The sequence below is a fragment of the Telopea speciosissima genome, chromosome 2 (assembly GCF_018873765.1).
Source record: "Telopea speciosissima isolate NSW1024214 ecotype Mountain lineage chromosome 2, Tspe_v1, whole genome shotgun sequence".
Lineage (NCBI taxonomy): Eukaryota > Viridiplantae > Streptophyta > Magnoliopsida > Proteales > Proteaceae > Telopea > Telopea speciosissima.
Genome location: NC_057917.1, coordinates 10,361,321 through 10,387,476, shown reverse-complemented (window position 1 = coordinate 10,387,476; position 26,156 = coordinate 10,361,321). Strand labels below are relative to the sequence as shown.

General features: G+C 38.8%; 1 protein-coding gene across 2 annotated transcripts in view; it reads left to right on the top strand.

Moving 5' to 3' along the window:
• The first annotated feature begins 3,826 nt into the window (after positions 1–3,826).
• Positions 3,827–26,156, top strand: part of LOC122651351 (E3 SUMO-protein ligase SIZ1-like) — a 43,671-nt gene continuing 21,341 nt past the window's right edge. Inside the window, exons 1-7 of one of the 2 annotated variants that reach the window (XM_043844715.1) lie at positions 3,827–4,022; positions 5,150–5,230; positions 5,929–5,971; positions 12,749–12,824; positions 13,625–13,778; positions 19,571–19,701; positions 20,883–20,951. In XM_043844715.1, coding sequence (XP_043700650.1) covers positions 3,999–4,022; positions 5,150–5,230; positions 5,929–5,971; positions 12,749–12,824; positions 13,625–13,778; positions 19,571–19,701; positions 20,883–20,951 — 578 coding nt within the window. In that variant the 5' untranslated portion in view covers positions 3,827–3,998. The remainder of the gene's footprint in view (positions 4,023–5,149; positions 5,231–5,928; positions 5,972–12,748; positions 12,825–13,624; positions 13,779–19,570; positions 19,702–20,882; positions 20,952–26,156) is intronic. The other variant, XM_043844714.1, reaches the window with a different exon arrangement.

The following is a 26,156-nucleotide window of genomic DNA, read 5'->3' as shown; positions in this document are numbered from 1 at the left end:
TCCACAACAACACCTCCATCCACTGCTACAATCCACCTTTCTCTCTCTCACGCCAAGCAGTTTTTTCTACGCATCTTTTCGTCGTTTCCCACTCACTCTCCCTCAGTCCTCACTTTACCTCTCCCCGACCAACCAAACCAAACATACGTGTGGAATGATAAAGTTAAGAGTAAACATCTAGTACACCCCATGAGGTTTGTTCACTTATTCTGTAGCCCCCCATCATTTAAAACCTTACTTACGGACCCCTGGGATTGACGGAATACCCATTTCGTTAGAGTGAACCTGTTAACTGATGATGTCAACAGGCCATAATTCTTAAAAGGCCAAAATACCCTTATGGTGATAGGAGTTTACCATAATACCCTTTTGGATAAATTAGAATCTATTGGAAGAAAAAATAGAGTTTCAGAGTGTTTGGGGTGGTTGCAGTGGCCGAAAAAGAGGGCGGCGATGCCTTCAGTTTGGACGATATTGACGCCAACGGCGATGGAATCTATTCTTGGCGGTGGAACATTTATGATGCCTGGAGCGGTGGTTGCATATGAGGCGTTAAAAAATCTAGAACATCTCCGACCTCTGCAAACTGCCACGTTCTTTTCCGGCTTCTACAAATCGCGAAACAAAGAGGGAGACTCAGATGGTGAAGTTGATCTCCCTAAGCCAAGGGACCATCATAGAACAACATCCACAACAGCATTACTTCTAATGCTTCTTTCTCAGGTGGTCTCTACCATCCCTATTTTCTCCGATGAAACCCTCTCCATTTCCCATTTAACCAAACCTGAAATCACCAACAACCCATCTTGTTCATTCCTGATTTTCTCCATGCGATAATCGCACCCTATCTCCATCAACCCCTCAGCCTAAACCCACCGACAGAAACCATTTCCATCTCCCAAATCCCTAACCATTTCCATGGCCGAATACCCCTCCGACTCTTCTTCTTCTTCTTCTCATAGTTCTTATTTTATTTCGGTCATTAAACCCCCAGTGGCCATGATTGAGCTCTCCAAACCCAAACCCTATCTCTGATTCTGCCATCTTTGAAACCAATCTCACCATGCCATCTCTCCTTCAGTCTCTCTTCGGTACAATACAAAATCTTGAGAAGTCAAATTGGGCCCAGAAATTTGCCTGAAAACTAGCATTGAAGCTTCATTCAGATGGCATTTAAAGTACATATCCAAAAGTGAATTTAACACAAAAATATATTGAGAAACAGTACTGTTCTTAATCAAGTAGCCATGGATTTGCTGCCTGAGGTGGGTGGAACACATGGCAACACAAGCCTTGAGGATATAAGGGAAGGTGAAGTGGTCTGGAATGAATTCCCCTAGAATAAATCGAACATAGAAGAGGATAACTAGCTCAAAGTGACCGTTTCTGGTATAACCCCTTAGCATGGAATTATAGAGGATGGGATCAGGTTCTTCGACATAGTTGAAGAGACAACCTGCATAGTCCGAAGAAGCTTGAGAAGTGCTCACAGTTTCTAGTTTCGAATTTGAATGCGATGTTTCACAAGACAAACTGGATAAGGATAAGATTAGAAGAACTCTAGAGTTGAAGATTCAGTGGGCCCAAGACAAAACCATAGTTTACCCCATGAGCATTACAGGTGAGAGAGAAATAATTTCATTATCTATAGATCTGCTACAAGCCAGCGACGGAGGTTGCAGGGCCACGGAGAAGAGAGATCTGAAGTTGGGAGAAATCGATTTGCAGAGCCCTTTCACAGAGAGGGAGGAAAATCGCCAAAAATGGTTGCAGAGCTTGTGATTTTGGTCCTATTGCAGATCCATGGAGAAGGGAGGAAGAAGACGACGAGATTTGGTTTCAAAAGGCCCTCTCCTTCACTTAGGGGTTTTTTTTTTTTTTTCGGTGAAGATATACAAAGGCTATTTTGATCTTTTACGTTGTATAACTAACACCTAACTAACACCGTGAGGTTTATGAGTCTGCAAGTAAGGTTTTAAATAATAGGGAGGCTACAAGATAGGTGAACCAACCTCAGGGGGTGTCCCAGATGTTTACTCTAAAGTTAATGGTAAAGTAACTTTTCCACTTCTTTCCCATCTCGGTCCTTCACCCCACCTACTGGAATCTTAGTGTCGAAATTGCCAACTTACTAAAGGGACAAATCCAAGCATCACGTAGATTATGAGTACCAAGAGGAATATGACAGATGTAGGGGTGTCAAAATCGGGACTGAATTGGGTAAACCGTCTCGAAACGGATCGAAATATCCTAAATTGAACTGAACCAATGCCTTATTGGGCATGTTTTGGATTGGGGTGTTACGAACCGAAATTGAACTGAACCACATTAAAAACCAAAAGAACCCAACATCGAAACTAAAGCTGGCTCATAACTCCAACCGAAACTTAACCGATCTACCTAGATAAGAGACTGATAACAGCCAGAAACCCATAAAAAAAGTTTTTTCAGAGTTTTGCATAAATATGTATATTAAAATGAACCCAAATCGGGCCGAAACCAAAGTCGACCCGATAAACCGTTACGAATCCAAAACCAAATTGAACAAAAAACAACACTAAATCAAAGCCGAACTTTTCTTATTGGATTGGTTTCAGAATCCTCACTCTCATACAAAAATCAATTGAACTCCACTGAGACTGGCTCGAACTAATCGATGACACCCCTAGGCAAATGGCATTAACTATATCAATGGGATTGGAGAACGTTCATAGTCCAAGACTCCAAAACCATTCACAATTAACTCGTTAACATTATTAAACAAGGGGTTGGGCTGAATAGAATCAAGATTACCTTGTCATTCTTTTGTGTTTTTTTTTTTTGGTAGAAGATTACCTTGTCATTCACCCAGCAACATGTGGACCCTATTCCTCAACTTCCCACTAAACAAACGGGGCACTTCTCTCGTAAGGAGGTAACCTAAATTATTCTAGTCCATTATCGCTAAACAAATGGGGGGTAGAGTATGGATCATTATCGTTTCCTGTTTTCTGCCTGGTACAATGGTCTAGTTCCTCTCATAAGGATAGAAAATGATGACCTAACCCCCTGTCTGAACACACTGCCCAAGAAAGGTTAAAACGTCATTTCCACCTCCCCATGAGAGGAACAGGACCAGGACCAGTGTACGGGGCAGGGAACAACCAGGACTGGAAAAAAAATTCATATGAGTATTCCTCGTAACAAAGTATACTCTTCTGTCCAGTTACAAACGTTTTCCACGCTGGCAACTGAAAGATTCCTTAAGGCCTGATCTCACGTAAAAGCAAACACAAAACACGGAAAGAAAGTTCCAGTTAAAGTGGCCCATATGAGATTGACCTTGGTGCGTATCTGACTCCAATAAAGTACGGTTCTCATATGAGATCGGCACCATGGAATCGGTTCTCCCAAAAAACGGTCCGGACTTGTTTTACAATTAAAGCTGATTGTATAACTGTCGACATGTCCGCTCCATCGTAATTGGACGAGTTCCAAAAAATAAAAAAAATTAAATTAAAAAAAAAAAGAGAAAATCCGGAAACGCGAGGAATGGGAGAAAGTCGGCGTGAAGGATAGGCACTGGAAAGTTGAAACCCTTGTAAATTGATCATCCTTCACATATTCCATTCCTTTCCTAGCTCCAGAATTCGTTTTGATTTCATCAATTTTGCTTGACGCAGTACGTGTGTAAGGATTTCATCTCCAATTTTTTTTTTCTTTCAGAATTCTATGCGATTTAGGGTTTCGACTTAATTGGTTCTTTCTCATAGGGTTTCTCCGTTGTTTGTGATAGTATTTGATTTGTTTCGTGTTATGTTTATCGTTTCGAATTCGAGTAGTAAACCCTTCCTGATTGGGTTATTGGTGTTTTGTTTCTGAATTTTGAGTAGATCAATCGTTGTTTTTGGCTGTTATCACTTGCTTCGGATTCTTGTCTACTGTGGGAAGCTGGGAGCTTCCGTTGCTTTGCCGTTCTATATTTGGTGGCCATTTTTGGTGCTTAGATACGTGAGCGGATGGACTTGGTATCTAGTTGCAAGGTAATATCGTTATTATGTTTTACTTGTTCATTGTTTTCGTGATGACATAAAGTCCTACTTTTTTTTTTTTTTGTTCTTTTTGATTTTTGATTATGTGAGCCGACTTATTGATACTGTCTACGTTCGATGCTGATATAGTTCATCCTCCCTCCTTTTAACAACTTGATTTTTGCAGTATCTTAGGATGGAGGCCCAGTTTAGTTGTCATTAATTAAGTTTTGTATCACTTACCTGACTGAAGCATGTCAGCTTGGGCCATGGAACTAGTTGCAGGGTGTTAATTGGGAAGAGCCATAGTTCCATTATCTGCCTATGCTTTTTATGTTAGCTTCATTCACAATTTCACGCTTAGCTATCCGCATTGCCTCCGTTTTTTTCTTCTTATTTTAATTTTATTTCATGCTTTAATATTGTTTCAGCTCGGATTTTGGATTTACTTCAATGATTTTTTGACTATTCTTGTAATGGAGAACTTTTATGACTTGAGTCGGTTAAATTTGATTTACCACTGGTTATAACTTTCATGCCATGTTCGCTCTTGTAAATGAAAGGATATTTTAAAACCTCTAACGGTGTTGTCTCAGTTATATTCAGACGTGATGAATAGACGATGTTCTATTGTCAGTGAGTGTTCCCAATATAAGTGTGAAGAATAGACAGTATTATGCTGATGGTTTTTATATTAATGGGAGAGTACCTTGACCTTTATCCTCAGTGAGAGTTCTGAGTTTGGGAAGGCAATGGTCTATTGCCAGTGAGTGCTCTCAATTTAAGCCTGATGTATAGGCAATATTATGCTGATGGTCTATCATGTTATGGAAGAGGACTTGACCTTTCATTATTGTCAGTGGGTGTTCCCCATTTTATGCTCCTACTGTTCTCTTTGTCGAGGTTTTCCGGTTCCATAGTACATACTTTTTTAGTTTTTTATTTTTTTATTTTATGGTCAACATATTAGTGTGATGGCTTTGTTCTCCCCGATTCGAAATGATTAGGTTTGGGTGGACAACATATTTGTGTGATGACTTCATGTTCCATGATATTAAATAATTAGGGTTAGCGCTTATTATTAATGTTGTTGATATGTACTTATGTAAACTGTTATGGTCAACACATTTGCTTTTCAGGATAAATTGGCATACTTTCGGATAAAAGAGCTTAAGGATGTGCTCACTCAGTTAGGCCTTGCTAAGCAAGGAAAAAAACAGGTATTCTCTCAGAATTACAGTGTTTTTTTGTATGCCCCAAAAGCCCCAAAAAATTGCAAGGAATATTTAGATATTATCTTTGGATGCTTCTTCCAAAATTGAATAGACTGTTGTTCCCTAAAGGAAACAACCAATTGACTCTTGAAAGAAAATCCTTATTGAACGAAGATAGGCTAAAACCCCATGTTGCTCTAACAAAATCATCATGATCCACTTCCAAAATTGAATAGGCTGCTGCTCCCCAATGGAAAAAACAAATATACTCTTGAAAGAAAATTCTTATTGAATGAAGATAGGCGAAAACCCCATGTTGCTTAACAAAATCACCATGATCCACTTACATTATTTTTGAACATCATTTCTCCAGCCTGGAGAATATGTATATTTTGCCTTTTTCATTGTCTCCAGAAAATCTCCTATACCTTCAAATCTGTTTCTCTAGACAGTAGACAATGAACAGTGAAGCTTGATAGGTTCTTTGCACCATAAAGGACACCGCTTAATTTCAATTGTTTGCATGGTTTTCACTATTAGGACTATAGTAGCTTTTGGTTCTAGATATAGATCTTTGGTTTTTTCGTTTTTCTCTATATATACCTGCTTCAGACTTGGCATGCTGAACTTCAAGAACTGTTTAGGATTCTGCAGTTTTGTCTGCTTACTTGTGGATTCTAAGTTGTTTTACTTGCATCCTGCAGGATCTTGTGGATAGAATCTTAGCTGTGCTTTCTGATGAACAAGGTAATTCCAACTGTAGGTGATGTTGCTTAGTGCATAGCTTTTATTTTTTCTTGGGCAACATGATTTAGCTCGGCAATAAAGTAGAGCCACTCAACGAGACATCATAGTGTAGGCCAATCAACCATGTCCAGGTGGTTGTTATGGAGGAGAAATTTTATTAGATTAATAATATACTGAGCCGTTTTTCCTAAAACTCTTGAGTTTAGGGAGACTTGAAGACCAGGGTATCCAAAGTAAATCCAGATCAGCTGAGAGATGATCGATGCTTCAACGCAAAAGAAACAAAAATCGGATGCCAAAATCACAATGAGACTGCGAAACAAGATACTAATCAAGCTTTCTCTTTTCTTTAATAATAGAGCAGAGAAGAAGAAACGAAAAGACCCCAGAAGATATTGATTTCTTTTTCTATCCTCTTTTCTTTAATAATAGCTGAGTGGAGAAGTTTTAAAGAAAAAATTAAAGATTATCCTGATCTGCAACATCTTTCAGTGCATGAAGAAGATATGAAAAGAACCCAGAAGATATTGATTTCTTTTTCTCTCCTCTCTTCTTTAATAATAGCCGAGTGGAGAAGTTTTAAAGAAAAAATTAAAGATTATTCTGATCTGTAACATCTTTCAGTTCATGTGAAGTTAACTTGATGAGTCCACTTGATTTTATGTGCTTTTAACTAAATTTTATTTCTTATTTGAAGTTGTTTCTTAGGATTGCTAGATCATCTGTCTTGGTTCAGGTCGCTATTTGACTCGAGCCTGATGTTATACTGGAAAAGTGTGAAAATAAAAGAGAGAAAATAAGTCTTGAGCACTTTGCAATACTCGAGCAGTGTGTTTCTGGGAGTGATTCTCATATAAGAAACATATTATTTAATGACTTGTTTGAGTGAATTCACAAGCCATTGAGCGCAATCAAATTAAATGGATTTTTAAGTTGGGTTTTGTATTAAAATCACACTACAACAAACTCATTCTATTTGAGCAGGGCGGGCCTTGGTGTAACGGTAAGGTTGCTCCATTGTGACCAAGTGGTCACTGGTTCGAGTCTGGAAACAGCCTCTCTGCGAAAGCAGTGGTAAGGCTGCGTACATTATGACCATCCCCAGACTCCGCAGTGGCAGGAGCCTCGTGCACTGGGTACGCCCCCTCCCTCCCCCCCCCCTTTTTTTAATAAACTGAGGAGCATGCAGTGCTTTCTTATCATTTCCTGATGTCTATGGGCATGCATCTGTGTTTTGTTACTAAGTGGTCTTGTTATTTTTTACATGTGATTTCAGTTACGGTTCACAAGTGGTGGAAATAGTTAGCCACATAGACATACAACAACAACTGAGCCTTATCCCAACTAAATGGAGTCGGCTACATGGATCCTTACAAAGCAAAGTAGGGAAAACAGAGGAATGAAAAATAAAAAAGAAGAAATGAGATAAGAAAAGTGATAGATGGAAAAATGAAAAATGGGAGTAAGAGGAAAGAGGCAAGCCCAGAAAATTAGGAAAATCTCAGCTACCTGGTGTCTACAACGTGGATCCTTGCCTTATAGGCTCTATCTGCTGTCATACTTGGCACAAGACCCAGATTCTGCGTGTCATTCTTCACAACCTCACCTATGGTCATTTTAGGCCTATCCCTAGTTCTTTTAGCTCCATCATTCGGAATCAGGTCGCTCCTCTTTACTGGGGCATCTGCAGGCCTTTGTTGCACATGGCCAAACCACCTCAGACAACATTCTTGGAGCTTGTCGTTGATCGGGGCAACTCCCACATTGGTTCTAATCCTTCCGTTCCTCACTTTATCCTTCCTAGTTTTGCCGCACATCCATCTTAACATCCTCATCTTTGCAACACATAGCTTCACTATATGGCACTTCTTAATTGCCCCATATGTCATAGCAGGTCAGACCACAGTCCTGTAAAACTTTCCTTTAAGCTTTAAAGGAAGTTAGCCACATAGGCAAAATTTTTGGTAAATAATTCCTTTTAGATGTAGAGAGGGGAAAAAGACTAGGAGGACGCTGCCCTTCGAAAGGGAAAAACAGCTCAATGGCTACCCGCCTAACCTCCTCCCTCCCCCAAAAAAATTCAAAGAATCCAGAATGGGAAATTAATAATGGAGGCCTAGTCCAAAATCGTCCTATTTTTATTTTATTTGGTATGGGTCTTTAATTTTTTTGGTTTTATTCATAATAGGCTGAATTATAAACCCCAAAAGCAGGGGGTATAAAGGGTTGTACGAAAATATATATTTTATTAGTATTGTGGTCCATCAGATAGTGTAGTTGGTGTTAGTTTAGTCGTTTAAGAGTCCTCTTTTGGTTTAGTTGTGTGGGGCCCAAATTATCTACAAGTTATCTAGAAGATTTAGACTTCAACGATTTGAAGTAATTTAGTATTTTAGAGTCTTTGTTAGTTTAGTCTAGCTGCGTAAGAGTTTTAGAGTTAGGAGACTTTCTTTTGTTTTCCTTATAAATATTTAACCATCCCCTGTCAATTAGAGTAAAATTAAAAAAATTTATTTGAAGAGTGTGCCAAGTGAGGGCCCCTCCATTCCCCCTTCTCTCTTTTCCCTCTAGCAGGTCGTTCTTTTATCTCTCTCTCTTTTTCTTCTTAGTTATTATTTTTGGTTACTGTTCCATAGTCCCAAAACAGTAGACTTTTCCTTACACTTCCCATATTTCTCTTCTGTTCCTTAAAACTGTAATCCATTCTACCCTTTTCCCACTACCTTTCTGTTGTAGTTCAGCCCTAGTTTTGAAAAAATAGGCTGTCCTATGTCAAGGCACTAGGCAGGTAAACCATCTATCTATGTTTGTTTGTGTGAATACCTAGGGTGTTGTTTGGGCTAGATATCTACTGTACTGTAATGGTTGGGCACATATTCAGCTAATTTTCTCTTCTCCATGATGCAGAAGAGAGAGAATAGATGGATCTTTTCCATATGTGTGTATCTCTGTCCGTTGTCAGGGTAATTTGGTCCCATTACCTGTATAGCCTCAACCTTCTTTTTTGTCCGTGTACCCTGCTGCATCTGGTTCAGAGGTAAATTTCCTTTAAATACGTCTTTGGAGAGACTGGGATTTATGGGTGAATGGAACAAGAGTATTTCCAATAGAGCAAATGGTTCGCGTTGGTTGCTCACCCTGTGCTCATTGTTGGTCTGTGCTACATAGGGGATCTTGGTCCTCTTGCATCATATGCATCTTCAAAAAACTTGAACTGAAATTCATCCTGGCATTTTAAATTGTTGCATCTCTCTCTCATGCTCAGGCGCAGCTTTGGTGGAGGAGGTTTATTGGAACTGAAACCAATGTTTGGACAGTTGGAGAAATTTTAGGAACTGTTGCGACTCTGACTGCCTGCGGTTTCACATTCCTATTCCTTTTGAAAGGAATTCCATGTCACTTGAAAAGCATTTGACCCTTGGTTTGGGTGCTTCAAATTTTCTGGTTTTGACTTCCGTTTCCCCCTCTTTTTCCTTTTTTGTAGGGAGGGAATGGTCCCTCATAAGTTGGTGTGGTCCTCTTTTTCATATTAATATGGATGCAAAAAGATGTAAAATACAGGTGTTTTTTTTCTTCGGTAAGTTAAGAAGCTTTTTATTGAAGGTACACTAAGCTAATACTCAAGACCTGATAGAAAGAGGTTTACAAAAAGACAAAAAGACTTGAAAATTACGAAAAGCGACCTCCAATATCTTCTGATTTTGGATATGAACATGTTAGAAAATTCTCTACAAGTTGAAGCCCAGAGAAGAATCTTATCTTTAGCCCTGGCAGCAACCCTATATGCTGGTTCTGTATGGTTTTGAAATGCTCTTTCATTTCTCTGAAGCCACACACTCCAATTTATTGTCTGGGAATAAAGACCACATTACTTCTTTTCCCTCCAGTTTGTCTCTCATCTTTCCAATGAGAGAAGGATGAAAGAAGACATGACCAGCTCGTTATTATAAGTTATAACTTCCTTTAAAGTGCGCCCCAAACCTTAAAACAGTATGGGCAGTGGATTAATAAGTTAGATTCAGCAGATCATAGATGAAAAAGGTAGGCCTGTGGAAGGCAGAAACCTCTAGAAGTTAGTTGATTGATAGTAAGAATGCAGTCCTTGCAGCAGTCCATAAAAAGAATTGGATTTTTGTGGGGACTGCCTTTACCCAAATCACATTAGGAGAAAAACCAGTGCACCTGATCCTTCAAGAGCTTAAAAGCAAGACTTCACAGATAAAAGTATCCAAGTTATTACGGTCCTCATCCTTTATTTTGCTATCCCTGATGTAATGGAGTGTCATGGAGAAGCAATTCCATCTTTGCAGTTCCCGAGCATTAAAATTTCTCTGAGTGGGAGTTCTTATGGACAAGGTTCCATCCATCTGAGCATAATCAGCTACTAGTGCCTGTTTGTTCTGAGCCATCCCATATGTATGAGGTAATATACTTTTCAGATGGACATTAGTGCACCAGATTGGATGGAATATGATGAGAGGTCGTTTCACAACTAAGCAATTCCGTGCCTGGTGAAGATTTTTATTTTCTTTCTGGAGATGTGGTGTTTTTTTCCTGCTAGCTGGTGGATCTCTTCTCTCTCTCTTAAAACCGTGCAAGGGACTAAGGGGCCCAATATTGGATTATTCTATTTTAAATGTAATCTTGTTATAGCCAATGAAAAAAAGAGAGACAAGCATGGTGATGCAGATTCATCATCGAAATGGGCTTATTTCTTTAGAAATAAGTCTAGGGTTGGGATATATATATGTTGGGTCTTTGATCCCAAGGATTTTCTATGTAATAGGCTACTTTAATGGGCCTAAACTAGGGATACATAGGTTACATACGGGATTAGTCCAATACTTAGTTTATTTTTCGTGTTTTAGTGTTTTAAATTGAACCGGTTGAACCACTGGTCTATTCCTATTGGCTAATAGGGTCTTATATTCTATTGGTTACTTCGGAATCTTCTTAGTTGAAGTGTTTTAATTGGTTTTAAGTTGTTTATTCCTACCCTTCCATGATTTAAGTGAGGGAAGTGTTTAGATTGTATTAGGATTTGGCTATTAGCCTTTTATTATAAATATTAAATCGTGGGAGGCTCACCCACAAGTTTTTTGAATTAAAAAAATCGTGATTGCTGCCATTGTTGCTGCTGCTCCTTGTGAGTGTTGCCTTGTGGTTCTATCAAGGAAGAAGGGTAGGTAGATCTCCTACGACTCCTTACGCCGTGACGGTTGGGAGGGTCCCTAAGATTGAAGGTGGTTCTATCCTTCTCTGCTGTCCAAGCTTGCTGCCAGTAGATTCTACCGTAAGTTTGAGACCCGATTCTGTTTCTAACCCTCTACTTCCCTCCCCCCCCAATCGATACCCCTTTGTTTTTGGTTTGAATTTCATAAACCCTAATCACCCTCAATCCTGTCCAGCATTAACCCCTCATGAGAATTTCTTAAGATTTGGATCATAGCATCCCCAACACTTTCCCTCCACTCGATGTTCATCTCAGCCCTACCGAACCACCCAAACCCTAAATCTCCATTAACCCCCATTGAAACCTAAGAATCTAAAACCTGCTCGGACCTAACCAGACAACTCCCATATTTGGATTGAACATCCCCCTCCCTACTTGGAAAACTCGATCCCAATCCTAGCCCTAAACTCCCATTAAAAACCCTAATTTTAACTTAAATTCTAAAACCCGAAACCCTAACCCTAAATTTTCTGAAATTTAAATTCTTGTTTAAATCTAACCAAACCTAGCTCATTAAATTCCCTAAAGCCTGCCTAGTTTTATCATATAAACCATATTCTCATTACCCTACCCTAACCCTAGAAATTGACCTAAAACCCTAATTCTGCCCATTCGAACCAGCAGCCCCCTTTTAGATCCTGTTGCTTGGCCTCTAGTAGGATCCTTCCCCTATCTAGAGCTACATTACATGGATTGTTAATATTTGGGCTTTTTCTGTTTTAACAGAATTATTTATTGTTTTCTGCTAATACAAAGAAAGTCTAATTCCAATGATTAGAAATATACTGATGGCATGTGATCCAACTTTAACTTGTACAAATGCATTCTAAACTCTTTCTAGTACTTATTTCCCCCCCTTGAACTTGATTATTCAGAGTTCCCCCCCTCCATTGCTGTGGCACTGGATTTAGATTTTACTGCACCTGCTCATGTTATTGGTAATCAGTGCTTTGATAATTCTGTGCTTCTATTTAAGGCTCGTTAACACAAGCTTTTTCTATAATCTATATAATATTTGTTTTGTTATTGTATGACTTAGGAGCTAATGTATATATGATGAAGGAAATATGGCTCTAACCTTTTGAAATGTAGTGTTTACCTAGCTGATTGTATTATGTGTATTATAACTCTGGATATGGCCTTTTGAACTTTTTTTTGGGAACATGCATTATAGCACCCAACTATTTATAATAATGTTAATGTTTTCATGGTGTATGCTCTTGCTAGCATGCCTATCATCATTATTATCAGGGGTTGCTTGTATGTACATGCCAATATATCTTCCTATATTTAGTGATTATCCATTGCTCTGGCTCAAGATGTTTTAGATTATGCTGATTATCCTTTGTATGCTATTGTGAAGTTTTCTTGATTATTTTAATTTTCCAGTTTATGCTGTACTCCAGCTGAAGTGACTATTTTCTGGCTGATTGGTTAGATAATTCTGTATTTTGTACTTCTCTTTGATCCACAAGGACTTGAAATTGGGAACTGATGGAACTTGTAGCAAACATTTCAATTTTTTTCTTCTTCTTGTTTTACAGTTTCCAAGATGCATTGGGCAAAAAGAAATCCTGTTGGGAAGGATGGAGTGGCGAAAGTTATCGATGATATTTATAGGTGATTTCTCTTATTGTGTTTTTAGGTCTTTGCATTAGCTAGTACAACTAGATAAAGTGTCTTGATATTCGTGCATATCTTTTGTAGCAGCAGATGGGCCGAAACGCCTAGCCCAGTCTGAACCACAAGTGAACCTTGTATGAATAACCCAAACCTAACTGTGAAAATGCTGTGGGTCTGGGCCAATTTAGTGGGTTGTTTGATAATTCACTTTTTTTTTTAATTATATTTTATTTTTATAATAAGCTTGGCATGTTACTTTAGCTATTGTTCTGTATATATTTTTATATGGGGATTTGATGCAGTGAATGCGCTCCATGGTCAGGAATGGGAGGGGAGTTTAGTCCCACATCGGTCGGGTAATGTGCGGCAGTTTGACTCATGACCTTAGAAGGGCCTCTCCACCCTGAAGCTAGGGCTTTTGGGTTGGACGCCATCAGGATTTCAGACTACAAATTCATGATCCAAAGCTTTTTTTCTGCTCACTTGTTTTGTTTGCCACTATGTGTATTTTTAAATAGTGGCAAGCCTTGGCACAACGGTTAAGTTGCGCATTTGCAACCTGTTGGTTGCCTGTTCAAAACTTGGAAACAGCCGCTCTTGCATAGTAGGGGGTAAGGTTGTGTACATTTGCCCCTCCTAGACCCTGCAGTAGCGGGAGCCTTGTGCACTGGAATGCTCTTTTATGTATATTTTTAGATCTTTTGTATTGTTGCACATGCTTTTATCTCATGCTTAGATATCATGTTTTCAACTTATTATGCTACTTCTAGATTGATACCATTTATTTTTCTTGCCAGAAAAATGCAAATTCATGGTGCTACTGATTTAGCTTCAAAGGGACAAAGTTGTTCAGATGTGAAGCTTAAAGAGGAGGAGGTTGATTCTTTTCAATTGGAAATGAAGATCCGCTGTCCATGTGGAAGTTCATTGGCCACTGAGTCAATGATTCAGGTTAGACCATGTCTGTGACCGTCAGAAGGGTGCAAATGTGCTGTGTGAACATGCATGTCTATTCATAAATCCCTTTCCTTTTTTATATTGACACATCATGTCTATTTATACTCCTTACTAGTGTAGTCCTAGATAGACAAAGGATCTACTAAGAGCCAAATAACAAGGACCTTTCAAACTGCTGGCCAATTGGACAGGTTTGAGGATTTAGGTCAAATTTAGGGTAATGGGGCAAGTCTTATATGGTAAAGTTAGGCTGGTTTAGGGGAGTCTAATGAGCTAGGATTATTGAGGTTTGAGTGAGAATTTAAAAATCAGAAAATTAGGGTTTCGGGGTTTGGGTTTTGGGAAATTGGAAAATAGGTGAAAGTGTGAAACTAGGGTTTAGGATAGGAATTCTGAGATGGGCTTTGGATCGAATGCTTGGGGCAGTAGGGAGGTTGTTCGATTGTAATATGGGTGGGTTTTGATGGTTGGATTAGTCTAGGTGGAATTTTAGGGTTTTGGGGTTTTGTGGAGATGAGGGGGATTAGGGTTTCAATGTTGGGATGGGTCTGAAACTAAGGTCAAGTGGAGGGGATGATCCATAGTTCGAGAACTGGTGAGATCTCGCCGAGATCTCGCTGAGTTTCTCGGTTTATCGAAATCCCGAGACGAGATGGGGGTCGAGTCATAAAAGTACAATATCTCTCCGAGATCTCGGATCTCGGTCGAGATCTGTTTGAGATCTCGGTTTGACATAGGAAAATGCCCATCTAGGTCCTTTATATGAGTGACAGATCTTGAGATCTTGCTGGAAAATCTTGGTAGACAGACACCTATCTATGCCAGGAACCAAGACAGACAAGACAGACACTTATTTATGCCTAATATCATTTAAGTAAATGGTTTTGTATTTCATTTACTTAAGATATTATTCATAAATAAGCAAATACCCCCCTATTTGAATCCAATAAAAATAGTTAAAAAATCAAATTCCAAAAGGAAAAAAAGTCAACCCCCCAGTTCAAGAACAAAACTGGATTTTCGACGGTAGGTGCAATTTTCAACTTTCTAATGCTAGGGTTTTTCTCAAATAAAAAAATTTCAGAAATCTTATTATGGTAAAACATTGCTAAAAATCAAAAGTGCGGTAAAATATTCATTTGTTTTGATGTCCAAAAAACTATTTTCATTCAGAGCGATTTTGACAGCATTCGCGCACACCGAATTAAGTTTGACCGGTACATAACTCTTTCAATATAAATCAAATTTTAGCAATCTTGGACTTGTTGGAAAGCTTTGTGTTGAAAGCTTTCCAACAAGTCCAAAATTGCTTAAATCTGATTTATATTGAAGGAGTTATGTATCGGTCAAACTTAATTCGGTCTGTGTGAATGCTGTCAAAATCGCTCTGAATGAAAATATATTTTTGGACATCAAAACAAATGAATATTTTACCGCACTTATGGTTTTTAGCAATATTTTACCATATTAAGATTTATGGAATTTTTAGATTTGAGAAAAACCCCAGCATTAGAAAGTTGAAAATTGCACCTACCGCCGAAAATCCAGTTTTTGTTCTTGAACTGGAGGGTTGACTTTTTTCTTTTTGGAATTTGATTTTTTAACTATTTTTACTGGATTCAAATAGGGGGGTATTTCCTTATTTATGAATAATATCTTAAGTAAATGAAATACAAAAGCATTTACTTAAATGATATTAGGCATAAATAAGACTGTTTGTCCTGTGTCTGTCCTGGTTTTTAGCAGAAGTGTCTGTCTTGCTTTCTCACTAACTGAAACTCCTATTTGGACTTTGTTTATGCAAAATCTGATAGTGTCATTGTGTTTAAATGGCCTAAAATAGGCTAAATACCAACTTTCAGACCCAAAAGAGGTCTAAAACCCACCGAGATGGGCTTCCGAGTCGGAAAAAAAAAAAGTGCACAAACTCGCTGAGATCTCGCCCAACTCGGTTTGGGGCTGGGCCGAGATGGCTCTGAGACCCGAGTTTTCGAACCTTGCCTGTGTCTATCCTGGTTTCTAGCATAAGTAAGTGTCTGTCCTGCTTTCCCACTAAGTGAAACTCCTATTTGGACTTTGTTTTGGAAAAATCTGATAGTGCCATTGTGTTTAAATGGCCTAAAATAGGTTGAATACCAAGTTTCAGACCCAAACTAGGTCTAAAACCCACCGAGATGAGGCTTTGACTCGAGAAAAAAAGAAGTGCACCAACTCAGCGAGGTCTCGACTCGACTTGGTTTTTCAAGGGTCCGAGTTGGCACCGAGACCCGAGTTTTTGAACCTTGGGATGATCTAGGAAGGCTGTGGTGTGAATCTGAAGTGATTCTAATGATGGAATTGTACTGGACAGATTATAGATGGTCTAGGGTTTGAAGGATCGATTGGGTTTAATGGAGGAAGGATAATGGGGATGGATGGAGCTTAGGTTAGAGGATTAGAAGAAGGAGGATGAATGCTGAGACAGTAAACTACTTACTTGAATAACAAATCTTCAATGGCAGCAGCTTGAAGATAGAAAAGAGATCCTCCCGATCTACAAGATGCAAGGAGTCGATTGGAGGTCCACCAATCGCTTCACCTTGATAGAGTCCACAAGGTAACACTCACGATGGAGCAAGGCTGTAGCAGCACTAGCAGTAATAGCAGGAAGCTAAGTTAATTTTTAAAATCTGAATTGTGGGGGAGCCTCCCACGTTGAACTTTATTTATAATATGAAGGCCAAAGGCCTAAAACCTATTCAGCCTTGGAATTTGAATCCTAGGCTGAATTCCTATTACAAAACAACTCACACCCTCTTTAGAAATCATGGAGGGGTGGACAACTTAATTAAAAGCTAAAAATCTTAAAAAATTCCCTAACTACCAATAGAAAATATTCACCTAACAACCAATAGGAATTAATCACTTAAATTGGACCACGGTCTGAGCCGGTTCAATTTAAGTTTACAATTAACTGAAAAATAAACTAAGTATGCAAAACTAAGGCTCCTAACACTTAGCCCTAATCTTAGGGCTGCTTCTTCTTCTTGTGGATGCTTGGACCCGCATCACTTACCCACGTCACGACTTAACAGACGGACACTAACGGCCTGATTGTAATAGATTATACACTCTAGGGGGGGGAGTAATAATTGAAAATAGAGGGGAGGAATTTATAATTGGTGCAAAGTACAGGGGAAGGGGATGTAATTTTCTCAACTAAGAAAGAGACGAAAGGAAGAAAAGAAAAAGGAAGAAGAAAAATAGAGGAAAATCAAATCAAGAAGAGGAGGATGTGGGGAAGGAAGAGGGAAGAAGAAGAAAGAACTAGAAGAACAGAAAAGAGCTGTGAGGGAAGGGGAGAGTTGAATGAAGAAGGGGAAAAAGAAGGAAAGCAGTGACTTAACCTGCTTCACCGTTTGCTGGTAGCCTTTGAGCTCCCTCTATTGACTTCTCTCCGATCGAGCTCCATCCATAGTCCTCCCTCTCTTGGATTAACATATCCCCTAATCAGCGCCTTAAGAATTTGTTTTAAAATTAATAACTTTTAGCATATAAGACCCTGCAATTTCTAATATTTTCATCAGTCCCCTTGTATAATAATACATTAGTACTACTATATCCCTGATGGGATAGAAGAAAACTATTTCATGTATAAAATATTCTAACAGTGAACAACTGATTGCTCAGTTGGTCGGTGGCTCGCCAGTAGAGTGCATGCCCCCAGGAGGTCAGGGGATCAAGTCTCTTGTTTCACTTTTGTGCCATAAGGCACCCCTCCCTCCCCCCTCCCTTATAACTTCGGTTAGAAAATCTCTTTTAATTGTAAAAGTCCCATTGGGCAGTTAGATAGGAATCATAGGATAGACCCAAAAAGAAAAGAAAAAAATTATCTAACACTTCACTTGCAGACCTATGTGTTATATTTAGTTGTGCATAATCATATGCATCTATCATATATGTAAATAGCATATATAGATACCCATTGCACGAGGTTCCTGCCACTGTGGGACCTGGGGAGGATCATTATGTACGCAGTCTTATCCCTGCTTCGCGGAGAGGTTGTTTCCCAACTTGAACCCACAATCACTAGGTCGCAATGGAGCAACCTTACTAAAGGGCGTACCCAGTGCATGAGGCTCCCGCCATTGCGGGGTCTGGGAGGGTCATAATGTACACAGCCTTACCCCTGCTTTCGCAGAGAGGCTGTTTCCAGACTCAAACCCGTGACCTCTTGATCACAATGGAGCAACCTTAACCGTTGCGCATATATATATATGGAAAAAGAACACTAACTGGTCGCATGGTTCCTGCACCCAGACACGGGACCGTTTGAAATTACGACCAGACACGGGCAACCTTACTGTTGTGCCATATATAAAAAGAATGCTAACTGGTTGCATGGTTTCTACGCCCAGACACGGGAGCAACCTTACTGTTATATATAGGCGCAACAGTAAGGTTGCTCCTGTGTCTGGGCGCAGGAACCATACAACTAGTCAGCGTTCTTTTTCCCTATATATATATATATATATATATATATATATATATATATATGAACACTTGATGAATTACACTTGGACTTGAAGAACACTTGATGAATTACACTTGAAGAAAATAAAATTAAAACTATTTGAAGAACATTTGGTGCAAGAGAACTTGAAGAGCTGAGTTACAGCGATGCTGCGTACTTCTATTTTCCTCTTCAGAAATTCTCCTCTTCTCTTGGAGAATACGAGGGGTCTTATAGAGCTTTGGAGGCTTTGGACGCTTTATTTTTCCACCGAAAGTAACCTTATCTTGAAGGAATCTTTGGCAGAGCGTAGTAAGCATGTGGGCGTGGGCCCAGACTGTTGAAATTTGAGGCAGAGTCTTGACTTTGGAGGCAAAGGCGCCGAAAGTAACTTTGGAAGGTAGTGCTACAGTAAAAATGACTTTTACTATTCACTACTTTGTCGGTAGGAACTGTTGAAGAGAGACTTCAAAAATCACACCGAGGCATTCCACGTATAAAAACACTGTTTTCTTCATTGGTTTGGTTTAGACTGTTCACTGTATTGGACTGGGCCCAGTGGTGGCTTGACTATCTAGGACCAAAGATAGTAGCTGGGACACGTCTTTGGAAACAGCCACGTGTCAACTGCTGTGCCATTCTTTTGGTGTCGTCATGGCTGACGATTCTCCAACATCAGGGTTTGGAGACTAACCCATGGGCTTATGGCCCAGTTTCCTAGATGTCTGGCCCATAGAGCGTCTAGTGTATATATATATATGTTATTATTCATACATTTCCATATGTCCAACATTGGGGTCATTGCCATGTTGAACACCTGATTTCTGTGTCTATATAACACATGTATAGCATGACATATTGACTTTCTGAATTTCTGGATGGTCCCTGTATATATAGGTTGATAATTGATTTTATTAGTGACAGGTTTGTATTATTTAATATTTGCACTTTTTTAATTTTCTGTTGTGTTTCTCTCCAACTCTCCCCTCCCCCCATGTACACACACATGAGGGTGTCCTGTGTATACATGCACTTCAATGTGTCTGTCATTCTAAAGCATCTGAAGCACTGTTGTTATGGTGTCTTGATGACTTTTTCTTTTTAGTCTTAATGTATCTTGATATCACATTAATATATTAGTTGACTTATGTTTGTTGTTTAGCATGCTCCTATTCTGTATTTGCCATTTCTGATCTCATTTGCTAATTTTGTACATGTGTTCATCCAGGTATCTGTTGTTTCACTTCCCTTTCAAGAGTTTATATTTTTCTTGGTTCTTTTTTTTTTTGGGCAGTGTGAGGATCCACGATGCCATGTCTGGCAACATCTTAGTTGTGTTATTGTTCCAGAGAAACCTATGGAGGGTGTTCCACCAGTTCCACCTCAATTTTATTGTGAAGTATGCCGAATCACTCGAGCTGACCCGTATGTCCTACTCATTTTCCTTTCATGTTTTTTTCTTTTACAATGGATTAATCAAGGAATACATAGACATATATATATATATATATATACACATGTAAGAAAAATATTTATTCAATGCATATTATTATTGCTGATGGTTGACTTGTGGCTTTCATCTGTGTAAATTTAGTTGTCAACCTCATTAACTCTTTTTTTTGGATGCCCCCTCTAAATTTTTCATAAAATGAGGTCGTGGAAGTTTGGGTTATCAATTTGTTCTTTACCTTTATGATATACGATGAGAGAGTATTTGACATATGTCTTGTGCATAATAATTTCTGAAGTAAAGAACATACAATTACTCTTTTTTCTTTTTTTTTTTGAGATTCAATGCATGAGATCTTAAGTAGGAAAGTTACAAGCTAGACAGAACTCTCTCTCTCTCTTTCACACACACACATCCACAATATGGTGGGATGCTGATATATTTCCACACATGCACAATATAGGGTGGGACGGGTGGGGGAGAGGTGGTTATTAGGGTCTTTGCCTAGCGGCCTTGCTTGGGAAAGAATTCGTAGACGTTCCTTTGAATGATTTAAGGACTAATTAATGAATGTAAAGAAATTGCAGTTCTGTTGGAGGATAGTCATTCTTGTTTTCCATAAGATAAAAGATCTTTTTGGGAGTCACGAAATTCTTAGGCTGTGTAGTAATTAGCAGTTGCATTCATTAGTTCTCCTCTTTGGTTTGGATCTTCTTTCCTGGAAATGGTAGTCGTTATTAGACCCCTCTGATGAGAATTGGAGGCATTTTTTGGACAGTTTGTGGTGGTTCAACATTTATATTATACGATGGTTTTCTCCTTGAATTATTCCAATTTTGGATAAGTTGCTTCTCCCTTGTTTCTTTTTTCTTTACATTTTTATTTTCACAAACTTTTAATATTGTTATCTTCAATAAAAGGGCCTAGTGGTGTCATTTGTGTCGTGTGACAAAACCACTAACCTTTGAATTGTTGATTGTTTGACAATTGCCATAAGGTTTTCTCATTGTGGTTTCCATGTTTGGCTCTGTTACTTGTGTGAGAAATGTTATTTTTTGTTCATTTTTGTAATGATGGATCGATAACAATCATTATCTTCCTATTATTAGGGGATTTGTACTTTCTTGTTTGTGCTTACATCATTTGCATTGGACAGTTTCTGGGTGACGCTCACGCATCCTCTACTCCCAGCTAAGTTGACAACTTCCAATATTCCAACTGATGGGTGAGTTCTTTGTTTTTCCAGTATAGCTTTCATTTATCTTCTCTTTCTAAAGTCATCTTTCCCTTGGTCCTTTTCTCCTTGAACAGAAATTCCTCTGTTATTTTTATATTGAGTTTAATTGGTTCTTGTCAATTAGTTGTATCATATGATTGCGATGATTATTGTATTGAAGAATAAGCTAAACTTTCAGATGGTCTTTTCCTTGTTGAGGAACAGTAAACTAACTAACCTTTCAACCAAAAAGGAACAATTAATAAACTTACTAATTTGCATTATATTGAGCTAGTAGATTCTTGTTGTGTTCTGTTTTCACCGATAAGATGTTTGTCTTCATTTTTAGGTTAGTAGTACGTATGATGGTGTTTTTTTTTGGCCATGCTTTTGTTTTTATGAGTTGTGTTAGAAAGTTAGATTTAGTCCAGTGAATTTTATTAAGATGTTTTATTGGTAGTTCTGTAGTATGGAGGCCTTTGATAGTTGATACTGGGTAGATTTTTTGGGGAAGATATATTTAATTATGAAGATTCTCACAAATTCAAAGTTGTGCTACGATTATGGATTTTCAATTACTGGATGTAGTATGATTTGGGGATATGTTGTGCGGTTCAGAGTCTAGAATAGTCTAGATGATTACAGAGGCTAGAACCAAACTTCGAACCGGGATCAGATTTAAGAAATTTGAAGAATTGGACCGAAAATTTGGAATTAATGTAATTTTAAGAAGAAAAACAAGTTCTTTTAGTAATTACAAAACACTAACTAGGGGCGGTACTAAGAGTAAATACTCATGAAATTTCAGAAACAGAAGGGGAATCTAGACTGTAAATAGTGGCTGGAAAGAGTCCACTGTAACTTGTTAAAGACATATTAGCCTGAACTGTTACTTTAGGGAATGGATCGATTTTACCTAAAGAGTTGCTCCAACCCAGAAAAAAGAGTGTTATAAAAGATTAGAAGGAATGACTGGACAGTTCATAAGTAAACCAGAAAATAGAGCATGAGAATGAGACCCATTGATAAGAGTAGAGTAATAGTATGCTATTGACAGAATTCAAGAGAGAATGAAATAACCAATTTTCAGAACAAACAGTCGGTATTGGATGAGATATGTCAAATTTAAGCAGGGTGAAATTTGACCGAAAAACAAAGGTTCTGCCTGGTATAGGAGAAGGAATAGAAGCGAGAGAAGAAAAAATAGGACAGCAGGAAGATTGGATGATCACACCTGTATAGTAGGAATGATGCAGATCACAGCCTGTGGAAGGAGAATAATTTTGGATTTGGGTTTGCTTCAGTTTTTGGGGTATCCATAATTGAATAAGTTATGCCCAGTTTTAAGTCCCCAATGGGTTATCTGACCTAGGCCATAGGTGAGAGGTCTTGGTCATATCCCCCTCCCCTTCTATTCTTCCATTAAGTACTTATTCCCATCGACTGTAACTTTCCCTATTTCTAGAGTTGTGTTGCTGATATTCTGTGAGTTCTGTTACTTGTTACATCAAGATCAATTGGAGTTTGTATAATGCAATCTGAAAATTTGGACTTGGATCTCAGATGCAAGCAGTCCCAATAATCAAATCTATGACCAGATCATAAAGGAAGCAACTGCATTGTTGAGGTAAGAAATCAGTTCGATGGAAGGGGAGGGAATAGAGATGAGATTGATCTTCTTGGGAGGAAGAAGAGTAAAAAAGAGAAGAGAAGAAATCAGGTTTGAGATACCAATCCCGTTTGCCCTGCTTAACAACACCAAAACTCTTAGAAAAAACCCATTCTTTATTCAATTCATCTCTAATTGATGTGGGATGTATACATATATATAGGCCTTCTAAAATTCCTAATTTGACTCATAAAAGCTCTCCTAATCACTCTAATACACTCAATAAAGCAAATAAATTAATTCAAAACAGAACTGTATGTAGTTTTTAAGTGTCCTAATCTAACTCAAACACTACACTACTAATCCCATGCACTAACTTTGTGGGCTTATAAATTAGGCCCATTACATCAATAAACCCAAAAATAAGAAGCCCAAGGTCCATAGAACCAACCATGGGCCAAAATAAAATCTTTTGAGGCTCGATTGACCCAATTGGACAATCTTAGCATCATCATCACTGACACCTCCATACCCTGCGGCAGCGTTTTCCTGGAGTTCTATTGCAGAAACTTCTCTTTCCTTATCTTTCTCAATCTGTCCAGCAGATCTTCGAGATATTTTGGAGAGTTCATCCACTGTTAGGATCCTTCCATCGACCAGAAGTTGTACCCCAACTATTGGTTAGTTCTGCCGAAAATTAACAAATTACTAATTCTGAACCTGCTTACTAATTTCAGAACTTCGTTTAAATTTCTTAATCTAACTGTTGGATCTCAGCCACACGGCCCACACTTTAAGGAGTTGTTAGCCATATTAGAAGCCTGATTGACCTTGTTCCCCATTCTACCTGAGTTCTGGTTTGTCAGGCATCAATACTTTCCACTCCTGGTTCTGCCCAAAGATACCCTGCGCTTCTACCTTGTGGGTGGATTCTGTAGTTTTTGTTTCTGAACCTAGAATCCCATTGATTAGAAACTATTGACATGGCTGAGGATAACTCTAGTATCCAAACCAGACCCTTGATTCTAATGCACAAGTAATTTAGATGTTGAAGCAGTTGACTGAACACATGACAATGATGCTGCAACGTATTGGTTCTGCATGTACATATTATGCACTTCCTAGGACTGATATTACAACAAAAAAGGTGAAGTTAGAAGTTACTCACTTTGCTGGACAGACACACCCATGCCTATTCTTTGATTGGTTAGATACGACTGGTACAAATTGATAGAAAAGTGGAAGCTTAGATTTGCTTACTTGCGATTGACTGTTCATGCTAAAGAATGGTGTCAAATCCATGAAGAGAGGCTCAGAATTAGAAGACGTGAGCTTAGGACTTGGGAAGAGATGAAGCACAAGTTGAAGAACAAGTACCTACCATAACATATCCAAACAAAGCTCTCTATTCGACAAGATTACCACCAAAAGGCATTCAAAGCTGAAGAGAACTTGAAGCAGTCATCTATAAAGTTCTGTTCACAAGTCGGAGAGTGTTAGAAGTCTGACACCAACAATGTTAAGGTGAAGGTTGAACCCAAATTTACACTACCAAAGGAAATTGAGAGAGTGCTAATCGAATAAAAGGAGCCTGAAGTTGAAAATAAAGCTGAAGTGATCTCAGTAAACTGTGATGATAAAAAAGAGACAATGCTTGAAGCTTCATTGACGAAAGATCAACAAGAAGAAGATTCTACTGAATGGTCTACATTGCAGACAAAGCTGAAACAATGGAAGATGAGGTCGTGGTCAAGAACACTCTACGAGAAATCTTCAGCATTCATAATGCTGTTTTTGTAGAGGTAGGGTTCATGCCTCAATTCTTCAGCAAGAATGTCCCAAAGTTGAGGACTCTATGGATATGACATTCACGGTTGATACTGATTCAGAGATTGACTGATCGAGCACCTTTGTCATACCACCAAAGTTCTTTGAACAGAAAGTTCCCCGCCTCGAAGGCTGCATTCCAAATATCCATGGGCAACCTTAGAAATAGAAAGTTCCTAATCTGAAGAATAGAAATAACTGAAAAAGACACTAATCCCTATTTTCGTGTAGGCCCCAAAATCCATCCTATTTAGGCTTATTGACATTCACGGTCGATACTGAACCAAATACGGAAATTCTTCTTCTTCCAGGGGCTGTGATCTGCATCAAGGAATCAGAACTGAATAAGTAGAGGAGGGAGATGATCAGCCATACCAGAAGCTCACCAGCCACGCATGCTTAACATCAACTTAAAAACTCAGAAATCACTGCTCATTCAATTCTGTAATCAATGGGATGGGATGCGTACATATATATAACTGCTAGCCAAAATGATTTTGTCTCACACTGGAACATCCTATTTTAATCTAAAACTGAATCTATGTTTATAACTAAACTGAGCTCAGAACTCTCTACTGCCAACTCTATGTACTCTCATATGATGATTCAAACACTGGAACCAGATCCTATGCTTGCCAACCATCGATTAAAATAGCTTCAATTACAATATTTGATCCCCAATTACCTGTAAAAGACTAAACTAACCCTGTTGGAAACCGATGACCAAATTTAGGTCTGGTTCTCCTTGGCCTGGGCTTCCAAACCGGCTAGTGCTTATCCAGCTGGGCCTCTGGATAGTGCTTATCCTGGGTAAATTATCTGTTCCAACATCCAGACTGTTTGGACTTCTACCCTTGACCAGCCAATTGACATTCCAGTTCTGGTGAAAAAGTTTGTTAATAATCACAAACTTCCCCATGGTAAACTTTGGTTGGGTTCCTTATGATATGGCTCCTTTGGTTATCTCTAGAGCTTCATTGTTGGCCTTGGGATTGATCTCCATCTGGGTGGAGAGAACTTATGGACTAGAAACAGATGGAGGCTCACCAAATCAGCCATTGGATCATTTTTTTTTATCATTTAACAACACTTTAGTGGTGGTTCCAGTTTCATAGGAGGCTCAAGATCATAAGGGCAAGTCAATGTGTGGGAGTTATCTCTCTGGATTCAGATTCAGTAGGGTTTCTACTCCTGGGCTTTGGAAAAATTAACCTTTTCTTATAGATGGTTTCATCCCTCTTGCTATTGATCCATGCCTATTAAATTAAACCGTCTGCTTTAGAGAAAGCAGGGGTAAGGTTGCTCCATTGTGACCAATTAGTCATGCGTTTGAGTCTGGAAACAGCCTCTTTGCGAAAGATAGGAGCAAGGCTGCGCACATTATTACCCTCCCCAACCCCGCAGAGGTGGGAGCCTCGTGCACTGGGTACACCCTGCTTTAGAGATGCTGATGCAGTTATCATTCCAGACCATAACCCAAATGTGGTCTGTTCTCTGCAGCAAATGTTTCGATGGAAATTGTTTAAATGCAAAAGGAAATTGTATTGGGAAACAGAAATTATTTTACTAAAATGCAATACACAAGTTTTGCAAAATGATTTCCATTTTAAATTTCTGGATGTTCTTTTCTAAAAAAAGTGCTGTATCTGGGTCCATGAGACACCAGATATGATGGACACCAACCCCATCATATGGTTGAATACTTTTCCTCATTCAACCATGCCTAAATATGCTTCATTGTCATCTATGGTCAAAGAAAGAGGAAATGGTAAAGAAAT